This window comes from Wolffia australiana, chromosome 11, assembly GCF_029677425.1.
Source record: "Wolffia australiana isolate 7733 chromosome 11, ASM2967742v1".
In the NCBI taxonomy this organism is placed as follows: domain Eukaryota; kingdom Viridiplantae; phylum Streptophyta; class Magnoliopsida; order Alismatales; family Araceae; genus Wolffia; species Wolffia australiana.
The window spans coordinates 13578668-13593186 of NC_135845.1; the positions used below are offsets into that span (position 1 = coordinate 13578668).

At 42.6% G+C, this 14519-nt stretch overlaps 2 protein-coding genes across 3 annotated transcripts; one reads left to right on the plus strand and one right to left on the minus strand.

Annotated features, from left to right (window-relative positions):
• Nucleotides 1–6144: 6144 nt before the first annotated feature.
• On the plus strand, nt 6145–8027 carry LOC144709171 (polypyrimidine tract-binding-like protein). Its single transcript, XM_078582604.1, has 3 exons — nt 6145–6529; nt 6606–6824; nt 7730–8027. Exons 1-3 carry the CDS (start codon nt 6170–6172, stop codon nt 7973–7975), a joined length of 825 nt encoding a protein of 274 aa, XP_078438730.1. The 5' UTR covers nt 6145–6169; the 3' UTR covers nt 7976–8027.
• SIGE (sigma factor E) lies at nt 7995–11613 on the minus strand. 2 transcript variants are annotated; one of them, XM_078582603.1, is made up of 6 exons: nt 11532–11613; nt 10232–10947; nt 9939–10085; nt 9632–9868; nt 8503–8766; nt 7995–8348 (listed from the first exon to the last, which is right to left on the minus strand). In XM_078582603.1, exons 2-6 carry the CDS (start codon nt 10886–10888, stop codon nt 8151–8153), a joined length of 1503 nt encoding a protein of 500 aa, XP_078438729.1. In that variant the 5' UTR covers nt 10889–10947; nt 11532–11613; the 3' UTR covers nt 7995–8150. The 2 variants fall into 2 exon arrangements, with proteins under 2 accessions (XP_078438729.1, XP_078438728.1); XM_078582602.1 differs by having other exon boundaries at nt 11383–11562.
• Nucleotides 11614–14519: the final 2906 nt, after the last annotated feature.

Here is a 14519-nt window from a genome sequence, read left to right on the forward strand (position 1 = left end):
ACACTCTTGCATTCAACACACCGTCTTTCACTGAAGATGATTTTCACCCCACCCTGTGCATATTTTCCCTTTATGTGGTCTCCGAGTCAATTCCATAGACATATCTTGAAGCTCTTCACGTTCTTTCATAGAAGGCTGTCATGTACTTACATTCCCATGCACTGGTAGATGATGATAAATGGAAGCTTTTCACGTGCGCCCCTGCCAACATTGTGATTTCTAAGTGAGATTTCACCTTAAAGTATAACTATGATAGTTCCATTACACCTCATAAAGGCCATCTGGTAGCTCATGGATCTCCATGATAACATGATAAATGCATGTTTATTTGCAGAAATTTGAGATGATTTTCGTATTATTAATTTGGAATTTATCATATTATTATTTAAATTAACTGAATATTTATGCATTAGCTATAAATTTCAATTTCTCCACCTTATGGTTATTTTAACTAAACTCCTTGACTTATTTGAAGGCAAGCAGTTTAATTACTGATGAGTATTTTACAGTTCCACAAGTGCAGAAATTTACAGGAATTAGAAGATACTACTCTCAATGATTTGGAGTTGGAGAATATCAAGGAGTTGGAGCATTTTTTGGAGCTCAATTATTCTACAAATGGGCTGGAGATGATCAAATGGTGTTATGGGCTTCCAAAAAGGAAATCTGAGGGAGTTGGGCCACGGCCTGACCTGCCTATTGGGCTTTCAAACACCTCACAAAGGAAGAAGCTGAAAGTTACAAGGCAAAGCTCTCACCCAATGGAGAAAAAGAGGCAAAATGACAAGAAAAGAGAATAGAAAATGCCCAAAGGGGTATTTTAGTAATTCTCTCAATGTATAAATAAAATTTTCTTCCTCATTTCCCCTCATTCTGGACGTGCTCTAGCAAGTGGCTGGCCAGCAGGACACGGCATTGTCAGAATCCAAGTTGTTCAACTTGCTTGATGTACGTTTGTTGAATATTTCTCTTAATCTCATCGCTTTCTTGCATTGAAAAATGCTTGATGCTGGAAAAATATAAGGATCCAGACTTGAGAGGAAGCATTGAGTGATCAATGAATTTTCATTGAGGTTTAAGGAACTTAGATTTCCATTTTCCACTCTATCTATTTCCCCTTTAAATCTATCACTTTCTCACTCTAAACATTTATTTTCCCTACTTTCTCACCCTAGATTTGACAGTTTACCTCTCTAGACCTTCATCCATACCCCTAATCTGTTCCCCCAAAATTTCATAAGAAATCTCCACCATTTTCACCTTCAAATTCCATCTCAAACTCCTACACCATTTCTTCATTTTCTCTCTCTATCTCCTCATTTTGACCACTTTCTCTCTCTACCAGTTCTTATCTCTCTCTAGACCTTCCATCATATCTCCAATTTGTCTCTAAAAAAGATCATATTAAAAAATTCTATTTTTATAGTTGAAATCGTGTTTTCCCCATCCATCGCTAGTGCCGTGCAGTGGAGTGCACTGCACGACAATGCTTGGGGGGGGGAGCGCCTTCCGCCAGCCGGTTGTGCACGCGCACAAAGGCATCCCCCCTGGGCACAAGGCACCCCCTTCAGGACTTCGCCAAATTTTAGGCTACTCCCGGAGAGGCCCCAAATGGTCCGAATCGGTTCGAACCGGATTGAACTGGATCGAACCAGTCGAATCCCCCATTTAAATTTTAATTATTTTTTAGTGTTTTAAAAGTATTAATAAATGAGAAAAATCCCTAAAATTATTATTCCCAATTTCTAGTGATTTTAAGATTTACACAAATTATAAAAAATTCTAACTCTCATTTTTTATTATTTATAGTGGTTTTTGTTGTATATTTAATTTTAGAAAAATCTATAAAAATATATTTTCTACTTCTGGGGATTAATTAAACCTAGAAACATTAGTCTAAAATATTTTTAGTGTTTTATTTGCATTTCTGCTTAACTTTAAATCATATAAAATTGTATAAATTAACTAAAAATCTCAAAAAATTACATAAATTAAATTTCTCTCTTTTAAACTCATTTCTTTCATTTCAAGCTTAAAAAAATATGAAATTAAATTTCTACCTCTCTGTGTATCGACCCCTTTCTTGCCCTATATTAACGATAGAGGATTTAAATGAAATTTTTTATAAATATTGTTGGTTATGTCTGGATTAAAATAACGACATTAAACCCCCAAATTTGGACTTATCACTCCACAGACAGGCTTTCTATATAATAATGTTCTGCTCTCCATAGTGGAGCATCATTGTTTGTCTCTTATGTTTTTCTTTTTAGCGATATGGGTAAACATGTGTTTATAAGCAACCTCTAAGGTTGTTTCATATGGGGTGACTCCTCGGGTATATTTTCGCTGAAGGGTTATCTATGGGCTCAAAAAGAGCCATCGTATCGAGTTTACTCAAATTAGATGCCTTCTCACTATCTTTGGATTCACAATATGCATGAATGATCACACTATCGTGAGGATGGCCACATCTGGGTTAGGATTAACCTAGATGTCTATATTGATTACATCATTTTGAATATCATTGATCAGGTCTATATCCCTATGACTAAGGATTGCTATCATCCAAATAAACTTTCAAGGACCAAAATTTGGAATTTAGCATCATGCCCCTCTTGATCTTTTGCTCAATGTCAAGCAACCTTAACCAACACAACATAGGTCTTTTGAATATAGAGGGATAAGAAGTAATGGTGCAGCCTTTGAGAGATAACATTGTGTAGTATTGCCAAGATATTCACAAAGGCAGCTGCACTAGATTATAAACTCAATTTTGGGGTGTTTAATTTTTCCACTTCATTTGATTTAGTCAATACAAATTTATTAACATTAGACTCATAAAACTATTTCACTGGTTAGATATGATCAAGGGTCATCTTCATAGGGAAAGTAAATTAGGGTTTAAAACACCTTTTACTCGGTAATTAAGGGATGTGAGGAGATACACATAAATTGTGAATATAATGAGAGGAGGAGGATAATGAATGTAAGAAGTGGGTGTCGTGAATGACGATGACATGTAAAATGGAGATGAAAAATGTTTATGTATTTGATGGATGAGATTAATGTGGATGTATAAACAAGAATGGATGGATGTGAATAGGTAGATGATGTCAAGAAGAATATGGTGAAGTCAATTGAAGACGACTCACTCTAGATCCTTATATTCTGCCAAAATCAAGGCAAGTTATGATCACAGGAGAGCCCCTCCACTTCTCTTTCACTTTCTAACTTCAATCAATTTGATGGATCTTGCAAATCACTTGGTTTCACTTGGCTTACTAAAGTAGGAGAAATTTCATGATGATTTTCCCTTGAATTGAGGGGTCTACTTATATATCCAAGTGTATGGGTGGATAGAAGAAAGAGACAGAGCTAGACTGAAATTTTCAGCACAGTGCCATCTTTAACACATGATGCGTTCCTAAGGCCCTCCTAATCTTTCGTCTGATGTGCATCATCTAGAGGTTGTACCAAGCATGGGGGTCTCCCTTCTCTTGTCAACACCACCTATGTTAACCTCCTAATCTTGTCGGAGTCAAGCAGAGAAGGTCCTTTCGTGCAACCGGTGTGATCTTGGTGCATGCAGTGAAGTTCAAATTTTCAAACCACACATCGTGCAGCTGCCAGAATAATTGCACTGGACATCACACAAAGGCTTGTGCGATGTGAATGTACAATTGCGTGCAAAATTTATGAAAAATTAATTTTTTTAAAAGAGAAGAATTTTCTCTTAATCCTATGTCTCTATCGAGCTTCTCTCTCACTCGCTTTTCTCTCTCTATCAAGCTTCTCTCTCTCGCTCTCTCTTCTATCATATTATATCGCTCTTGTTAAGCCCTCTTTCTTTCTATCGCCCATCTCTCTCCTTCTCACTTCTGTCGCTATTCTCTCTCTGTATCATTCCTCTCCTTCTTTCTCTTTCTTTCTCTCGCTCTTCTCTCTCTCTCTTGTTCCTCTATCTCCCTCGTTATCTCTTCGTATTGCTCTTCTCTCTCTCCCTCGTTGCTCACTCTCTCTCTCTCTGCTCTCTCACTATCGCTCACTCCTCTCTCTTCCTCTCTCTCTATCGTTCTTCTCTCTGCCTCAGCACTCCTCTCTCACTCTCGCTCGCTCCTCTTTCTCCCTCTCTCTCTCTCTATTGTTCTCCTCTCTCCCGCTCACTTTTCCCTCCCTCTATCTTTCTTAATCATTTTATCCCTCTCATTGGCTCCTCTCTCTCCTCCCTTTCTCTCTCAATCATTTGTGCAAATTTATGCAATGCGGGATGGGAATTTCTGCAGAAGTTTGCCCCAAACATTGTACAAGGGTTTTGGTGCAACCAAAAAATTAGGATAAGTGTGTGAACTTTCAGACCGGACCGCACCACACAACCTTCTTTAGAGTCAAGTTATCAAAGTGGCATAGTTTGGTGAGGAACAAGCCCATTATTCTATCTTTTTTCTTTTCATTTTTGAAATGATTTTTTTCTATTGTATTTTCCCTTTTAAATAAAAAGGGGACATTTCTGAGAGGCTATATAAAGCTCTCTTGTGACACCCACAAGGCAAAGTTTTTTGGAGAAAAAAATCAGTTACAATGATCTTGCTGCCATCACCTGTAGTCGCCGCTGCTGCAGCGTCGCGTTATCTTATGGTAACACTATCTTTGCCTGCTTTCACTAGCATGTAGCTAGTGCTACATCCTCGTCATCTTTTCATGGTCTTTGGAGTCGCTGCCAGCTCCATCACCTTTGTCAATGCCTCCTCAAAATCACTGCCTTCCTGTCACTATCACCATGGGCCCCACCCATCTTACATCACCATGCTATGACTAAAATAGTTTGTGATAAGACATTGCTCTGCTCCTTGCAGGATAACATGGGGATCACCTTTTATATGATTATGACAATGTGATAACCATGTGGAAATCTTCATGATGGGGAACCCAATCCTTTGGGAACAGATTAAATATATCAGGTTTATGATGTTATTTGTTCATAGCAATGTTACACAATGTGTCAGATCTATGATGCATGTGACTTCCTTCAATCAGTTGGGGTACAGCTTCACCAAGAACCTTGGTGGCGTCTCCTATGATACTTTATTTTAAAAGTTGGGCATGTTTGACTTGTACGCTTCAGGATGAAGGGAGTGTTAGAAGATCTTAAATGGCCAATATGTGAGGGCCCGTTAGGGCCTATAACTTCTCTTCGTAATAAACTCATGCTGCAATCCTAACAATACAACCATTAGGTTTTTGGTATCCTCATTCATACATCCATTATTCAATATTGTCTCTTGACGATTCTGAACATTACGTTGAAATCAGAAAGTAGATCAAATCTAAAAGCTCACCAAATATGGTAATAATGATCTTAAGAAAATAAGAGGCTGAACATAAGTGAAAGTGTATTTATTTTTATGTGTTTTGAGGTGAAAAATAAAGAAATATGGAAGCTCATATTCTGAATATAATAATATTAAATATAGCAATATTCTATGTCATAATTCACATACTAATTTAGTGTATCATAAAATTCTTCCAAAATGACGGCCCAATGTCTCAGAAAATCCACCCCATCCTGGCCGCGTCATCTAGGATCACGTCTCCGGCATCGACGGCCCTAGGAACAGTGCATTATCCTTGACAGCTGTCTCCCATTTTAGGGATCCCGACTCGGACGGCACGTCTATCTGGGACATTGCTCTGATCAATGATCGGATCGGATCGGATCGGATCGAATTGGCATTTCGCAATCTGAAGATCAGAAAAGTCCATTCATCGGTTGGCTGGACGTTGAATTTTGGGGCCATCACCAGTTAGATCATCTGTCAGAACAATAGTGCCGGATCGTCCCGGACGGGACTGGACGAGTTTCGTCCCGTCCGACGTCCGGCTACAGTGCACGGGCGTGGATGGGATGATTTTTCGTCCAGCGATACAAAAACCGTCCCGTCCAGTCGTCCCGAGACGAATTTCCGTCCCGTCCCTCGTCCCGGAGTCGGAACAAACTAATCTGATCATCGACCAACCGATCAGCCGACCGATGAGATCGAATCCTGGACACGTGGAGGCCATGCGTGTCGCCACGTGTCCATCGGCGGACCCTTCTCCCGCCAAGTGCTCTCTTATTACCAGTGTTCTACACTCTTCTCCATCTTCCGCGCCGATCGAGCGGGAGAAGATGGTGAAGCTCGCGACGGCGAGGGAGTTCAGGAGCTACGGAACGCGCCAGGCTCGCCATCGCTGCGAGTATATCAACGCCGGCCTCTACATTTTCGCCGCGATCCTCCTCTCCGGCGGATTCCTCGCGCAGTTCTCCGCGGCTTCGAGTTCGTCCGGCCTCGCGATTCTCCTCATCAGCCTCGCGATCTTCGCCTTCGTCCAAGCGCACGATCTCGCCGCGCATCTCGCCGGGATCGATTTCCGTCTTTCTCTCCTGTTTCTTGATCTCCAGTTGGCTTTCGTGGAGATCGCCGTTCCTGCGGTCGAGTTTCTCGGATCCGTCCTCGCCTTCGTCGCCTTCCTCTTGCTGTTCATTGCGGTGATGATTTGATTTTTTCGATCACTAGTTCTGATTGATCTGTTGCGCGCTTCTGATCTGGTGTTCTTGATCGCAGAGAGAGAAGGCTGATGGCGAGAAGTTGAGGAGATACTCGGCGAGGATGCTGGTGGCGGGACCGGCGCTGTGGTTTCTCGGATCGATCCATGATCTCTGCCAAGTGTACGAGAGATCTGGTGGCCACGTCCAAGTTCTTCAGAAACTCGTCCAGATTCCGTTCTTCGCTGGGAGCCTTTTGTTCCTCGTTGGCGGAATCTACAACAGCCAAGAAATCGCGGTACGATTCGAATCTGTATATTCATGCCTCAACTGTCCTGTCTCGATCAAGAGCCCTTCAATTCCGTACGAATATTCATCTCTGATTCAAATCGGAAGAATCAGGCGGATATTCTCCATTTCCGATCCGGATCTTTGCAATCCCTTCGTGAATGAATCTCCATTTCCGATCCCAATAAGTGAAGGCCTTCAATCCGCACTTCCAAAGCAGATAAGTTCGATGAGACCGTTAATCTTCATTTCCGGTACAAATCTTCATTTCCGTCGCAGGTTAGTACAATGAGACCGCCAATCTTCATTTAAGATCCAAAACTGTTCAATCAGGCTGTCAAATCTTCATTTCCGACGCAGGATTGTTCAATCAGGCCGCCAATCTTCATTTAAGATTCAAAACTGTTAAATCAGGCAGTCAATCTTAACTTCCGATCTGAAAAAAATAAAAAAATTTCGATCCAGATCAGTTGAATCAGGCCGGCAAATCTTCATTCCCGCTCCATATCAGTTCAATCAGGCCGCCAAATCTTCATTTGCGATCCATATCAGTTCAATCACACCGGCAAATCTTCATTTCCAATCCAGATCAGTTCAATCAGGCCGGCAAATCTTCATTTCCGATCCATATCAGTTCAATCAGGCCACCAAATCTTCATTTCCGATCCAGATCAGTTCAATCAAGCCGGCAAGTCTTCATTTCCGAACAAGATCGCTTTCAATCAGGCTGCCAAATCTTCATTTCCGAACCAGATCGCGTTCAATCGGTCCGCCAAATCTTCATTTCCGAACCAGATCGCGTTCAATCGGTCCGCCAAATCCTCATTTCCGATCCAGATCCTTTCGATCAGGCGATCAAATCCCGCAACGAACGTGCATTTTCGATCAAATTGAGGACAATATCTCCAATCGCAGGGGGAGAGCTGGATCTGGCTGAGCCTCGGCGGGAGCCTGTGCTTCATCCTCGGCGGCCTGCTCAACGTGGTGAGAGTGTTCAAGCTGCAGCAGATGGACGGAATCAGGCTAGAGAAGCTCCGCGGCCGAGCTCAGGAGAGACTTACTAGAGACAGGGAGAGCTCCGCCCCTCTCATCGTCGAAGAACACCGAACTCCCCCCCTCTCCACGCCTTATAAAGACGTCCTCCTCGGCCCTTCATCCTAGATCTTTCTCATCTCCGCCGTTGGATCAACAATCTCGTATAATCTTTACACGATCGGACGGCTATACAAATTTTTAGGGGGCGTGGGGGGGGAATTCTACGAGGTCAAAGTCAACTCTGGGCGGTTATGGTACAGAGGCGAGGTGGGGCCCATTTTTTTCTGGAGAGGCCCAATGGTCAAACGATGTGCCTGCGGAGATAGTCAACGCGGGCCGGGTGCTTGAGCTTCATCAGGGCTTTGACCTCGTGCTTGCGCACCATCTCCCGCGAAATGCTCAGGTTCCCGGCGATCTCCCCCAGCGTTCGGTCGCCCTTCCCGTCGAGCCCGTACCTCTGCCGGATTACCAGGCTCTCCTTGGGCTTCAGCGAATCCAACTGCGCCACGTGTCGTGGTCAATTTAGATACGTCTTCATGTTACGAAGTCAATGAAGATTCAGATGAAAGTTGTCTTTAGAGCATGGATAAAGAATAAAGGCCTAGATTCAGAAGTCAAACATACTGAAAAGTCAACAGAGATAGAGGAAATACCACATCATCGAGCGCAAGACGGAGGAGGGCAGGCTGCCGTCGTCGGTCGCCGCTCACGCCGTCCACATCAGCAACGCCTTTGATGAACTCTTCTTGCGTGGTCGCGTGTCTGGCGTTGAGGGAGGCGACGGGCTTGGAGGCTCGTAAGATGTCCTTGTACCGGTCTGGCGAGATCCCCACCCTCGACACAATCTCCTGATCCGTTGGCTCTCGTTTGAGCTCGAAGGTCAGCTCCAACTTGGCTCGTTGGATCTCCTGCCTAACCTGCATAAACCCACTTTTATCATGATGGATGCCATGATAGACTTGCTATTACGGTTTTAGTGGATGTCATGCTAAGGATTCATGTGGGTTTGACCAATTCTATTTATTAGACTATTAATCATGATGGATGTTAAATGGGGTCGTCATGTGGGTTTGGTCGCATCCCATTTAACAATTATGATATTGTTATTAGGGAGATGCTCATGTGAGTTTATGCCCACTGATCCAGTTTAACGCTGCCGTCTGATCATGATGGGCATCAACCATAGTGAGGTCTTCATGTGAGTTTGATCGATGCCCATAAGCAGAGTAGATCACCAATCACGGCGGATTGGTTTTCGTGTGGGTTTGACATTGCCCTCTGATCTACAGTGATGGCTATCATGGTAAGGCTGTAATGATGGTGTGACCCACAGTGACTATGTCATAAGACCATGATGAATCTCAAGCAAGTCTGACCATGATGAATCTCAAGCAAGTCTGACCATGATGAACATCATGCAAGGGCTTAGCTTCCTGCTAGACTGATCCATCTGTTATTTTTGTGCGAATTTGTGCGAATTATTCGTTCTTTTCGGTTTTCCGAACAGAACAAAAATGAATTCGAACAGAGCATCGCACAGACCCGTGTGCGGTTCTTTTGTTCGCTTTGTGCGAATTTTGTTCTAGTTTTGTGAAAATGTGTGAATTTCTGCGAATGTGCGAATTTTGTTCGTTAAAAAAAAAAGAACAAGGCCCTGTGCGGTTCTTTTGTGCCAATTTTTTGTTCGTTTCAAACGAACAGAACAGAACAACCATGTCTCCTTCCTCGATATCTAACTACTTGAAATAAAAAGTAAGATGGTTGGAGTATGAGATGTGGTACCGATTCAATGCCAAAAGGAACGCGCGCAAAGCTGGAGATGGTCATGGAGCGGATGATGGCATGGCGGATCCAGAACAGAGCGTAAGTGGACAAGCGAAAGCCGCGCTTTGACTCGAACCGGTCAATGGCCGTTATGAGGCCTTTGACTCCGGCCTGGCAGAGGTCTTGAAATTTTTGACCGTTGGCTATCTCATGATAATACTTGTTGATTGCGAACAACACAAGCCGAAGATTGTGCTGCATAGAGCAGAGTAAAAAGAGATTAAAATCTAATTAATATTGACTAGAATTGAAAGAAAATGCTAACCTTGATTAATTTGTTTCTTGCTGCGTGGCCAACTTCTAGCTGTCGTCTTAGTTGTAGAACGCTCATGTTTGTGGCACGTGCCAATTCACCATCTGTGGGTTCTCTTCCCAGCTCCTTGTGCAGATTGTCCTTGATTTCAAATGCAGCCTGAAAATTCCATGACAAAAATAATCAGCATTAATGCCTTCAATTACACTTGATAGAATACAATTCTTAAATCGTATCAAATAATGATAAATCTGGAGGAAAAATCCAGTACAGTAGGAATAATTCGACCAAACAAAATAATTCACCTTCGCGGGAAGCAGCAGTTTGAACAGGAAAGTATGGTCCGAAGATGAGAGAACAGCAGGAATTTTCATTTTTTTCCAATCTAAGCTGACTAAATCTGTCGACACAGAGTAATCTCTCACAAGTCTGTCCAAAACATCTCTACTGCTACCCTCCTCCACGCTGCCCTTCTTCTTCATTGATATTCTCTCAAGAAGACTTAATCTCTTCGGCTTCTTCTTGTCGTTCTTGAAGACCTCCGGCGCTTTCATCTTCTTACTCGCATCCTCTTTACTGATCTTTCTTCTTCTACTGCGTTTCTGCAGAGCTTGATCTGATCTCTCTAGCTGAGATATATCTCCGGGACTGATCTTATAAAGATTTTCTAGAACGGCAGCGACCTCATCGTAATCGAGCTCGGCTATGGATGAGGCCTCATCGACGCAAACAGCCTTTCTTTTGGTATCTGAGTAGACCCTTTTCACAGGGCTGTTCGGATCCTTCACTGAATCAATCCCCAGAGCTATAGTGTCTTGCTGGGAGCTGAAAGACTTGTTCTTCCTCTTCTCTATTTTGAAAGCCAGAATAACGGGTCTTCGGCAATTTTGGCTCCTCGAAAACTTTGAATTCGAGCCAAGAGGAAGCCTAGACGCCGAGCTAGGCACACTCACAACGCCCATGCCAAGATAAGTTTATACTCTTTGTGGTTTTTTTGTTCAGCTCAGCTCTGCTCAATTATCTGCAAAGATCGCCAAATAAGAAAACAAATAAGTAATGTGCATCTTGATGGGTGATTCCCCCGTAAACTTCCGAACATAAAAATAAGAAAGAGTGAGAGGACAGATGGATTTCCCCGACAAAAAACTCTGAATTTACATCGAAATCATGCACCGAGAAAATAAAACTTTCATAATCCATGCACGGACCAAGTCGATTACACAACCCCAATACAAACCATCGTTTATATGTTCTGATTGCCTCAAGAGAACGCGAGATTAGCAGCCACAAAACGTTAACCACAGAGGGGAAAAACCAAGATCAAAGATCGAGTTGACATCAAAATAGAGCATGCATCAAAATCAATCTCACCCTGTCGATCCACAGATCTGCAGTGACCGATGAAAGCCTAGCAACTTCAACAAGATTTTAACGAAGAATGAGAGGAAGAGCTTACAGCGAGATTCAAGCAGTCGGAGAACACCGCTGACCAAATTCCCGAGAGAAAACAGCAGATCGGGGAAGAAGATTAACATCAACTAAACTATCGCCCTCAAATTTAAGCGGATCGAGGAAGAAATCGATCGAGAAAAGGAAGAAAAATACTCGTGGAGCGCAGAAACCACCACGAGGCCGTGCCCCCTTCTTCCTATTTCGCCGTGTTCGAGCGACGTGGCCGACGGGGAGCCAGACGACCTGGTGACTCAGATTTTTTGGAATATCCCGTGGATGAGGCTTACCCACGTGTCCCTTTCCCATTAGCTGTCACAGATATTAGCTGCTCGAGCTGTCCCGTGGGGCCCACTGTCCACTTCAACCCTTGCCGGCTCTCCCTCTTCCACGTCGGCGGGATTTCTGACCGCTCGCGCTGTCCTCTCTGCCGCGTGGCGGTGACGTGGCATCCTTGGAAATAATTTTAGATAAAACGTTTTTTTGGAAAAAAAATGCGTACATAAAAGTTTTGTACTCGCTGACTCATCCAGCCGTGCCCTGGAAGCCACCGGGGAGGAATTTCGCTATACTGTGAACTAAAACAAGGGTTCTTTATGAACAGGTTAGTTTTCTTTTAAAAATTCTGGATTTTTTAAAGATATTCATTTTTGTCCAGAACTTGTGCATTTTACGTGGTAGTAATGCAATCACGTGATCTATATTTTTTAAAATATATTTTTAGATAAAACATTTTTTCTTATTGGGAAAAACACCGCCGGGTACGACCAACCCAAGTTTTGTGCTCGTAGACGAACCAGCCGTGCCCTGAAGGCCATACTATGAACTAAAAAGAGGGTTCTTTTTTAACAGGTTAGTTTTATTTTAAAAATTCTGGGTTTTTTAGAGAGATTCATTTCTGCCCATGACTTGCGCATTTTACGTGGTATTAATTAATACATAATGTGATCTATATTTTTTTTCCCGAAATTTTCTCTCGTGGTCACCCATCCCAAATTCCTTCCACCCCATCACGATTTACTTCAGATTTCTAACTTGTGATATCTACTCTAGCAAGCCAGACCGGTCTGAACAGGTTAGTTGGCATTATACTTCCGGGATGCGGACGGGATGAAGATTTCGTCCCGGGACGAGATTTTCGTCCCGTCCATGGGCGCGGATGAAAAATTGTCCGACGTACCCCGGACGGGACGAATCTCGTCCCATCGGACGGAAAGTTTGTTCGTCTGGGGTACCCGAACGGTGGACGTCCGAAGTGGACGATAATTTATAATTATTTTTTGTATTCTTTATATATTTTTTCTTTTCTCTCTATATATATTTTTTTCTTCTTTTTGATTCTGAGATATTTCACTCATGTAACAAATTCATGGAAAGAGTGGAAAAAGTGTGACACATCTTAGTTATAATTTTGATATCTTTCTAAATAAAATACTTGACCTTGATAAAAGTAATAGAGATTTTTAAATTGAGGTTCGAAAGTACACTTACGTTTAAACTCTAGTAAGTACAAACCTTAGGTGCACCCGTGGACATGTTTAAAATATAAACTAGGATTAAATATATATTTTAAATTATTTTTTGGATAATGACTTCGTCATCACATGCGTAACAGTCAAAGGTATATTTTTAATTCACAACTCTGAATTAAGTTCACTGATTCATTATAGTAGATACTATCAACATTCAACACTTTGATCCTGGTGATGGCAGTCCACATCTGAATCATTATATAGCAGTGCTTAAATTTTGAGTCTTGTGCGCCATTGATGACTTGTATCCATATCTTTTGGAGTTTCCACATTAACACAAATTAATTGTTCAAAAAACAGGCTTCAGTCACAGCAAAGGTGAAACAGAAATAGAGAGTGTTTTTTCAGAAGCTGGGACAGAATCTTGAGGCAGAGTTCATGCACCCATCCTTCCACCTCGCGCAAAATTAGTCGGTGTTGAGATGGCCGTCTCACATGTCCCACATGTAATCCGTTCAAATTGAAATCAAATCAAAGTCGTAAGGAAACATACAACAGTAATCAAATCGAAGAAGAAGAATAGGAAAAATAAAAAAAGGGGGAGAAATGGAGAGGACAACATGAAACAAGAAGGGCGAGGGAGAAGAGGAAGAGAAGGAACGAACAAAGAGAAAGAAGGAACTTGAAAAAAGGAACAGCATTAGATGGAATGAAGAAACCACATTAAAAAGAAACATAGAAGATATAAGAATAAACACGGGCAGCTGAAATCTTGTTCCTGTTTCATTTATTTTCCCAACAATTTCACACATCGAACTGTTAGGCTGGTGAGCATGACATGCATACTGAAGACAACATGAAGATAGGCACGCTCTTCTGCACTCTTCGCTTAAGCCTGGGAGCAGGCGAATAGTATGCACCCTTCGTTTAGGGGAAAATACTTCACCAAGTTATTTAAACTAAATTTCAGACCAACACTGTAGGGAGATATTCACTGCAAACATACGGAACAAAAATATATGGGGTAAGAAGCATGACTTACTGTAAATCAAGAGGGATGTAAATGGGGGCCACCTTCCTTTTTTGCCGCTCTTACGCTGTCAAGTGGAAAGGAGTGAGTTAGAAAAAAAACATGCAAAAACAAAAGGTCAAAAAATGTTCTAATGTAACTCACCGTCAGAAGAGCTGTCATCATCGTCAATGTCATCCTCGGAGTCAGACGAGCATTGCTCTGCGCGACGGAACCATGCACGGAGCATCATCAGCGTCTCTATGCTCTCTACATCTAGGCGACCTCTACGGTACGTGGTGATGCCTCGACCAATTGAAAAGAGCCTCTCCACTAGTGCACTTGTGGGGCTTACGGCCAGAAATTGGGACGCAATTTTTGTCAAGTTCGGGAAGTACTGAGTTCCAACATCCTTCCACCAGCTTAGTGGACTGTCTTCCTCCTCACTGCACGGGATATTCAGATACTTCTCTAGCTCCTGCCGAGGTGTTGCGCGTGGGCACCGAGACTTGCACGGACGGGTATATTGTCGCTTGTTGGACACAAAGTGATCCGGACGGCGTCTTCCAGCTGATTTGTCCTGCTCTGAACCACACCCAGTTGCACTCGTTGTACACGCGCTGTCGAGAAGACTACCGAGGTAGGAAAGCACGCTTTCCCGAT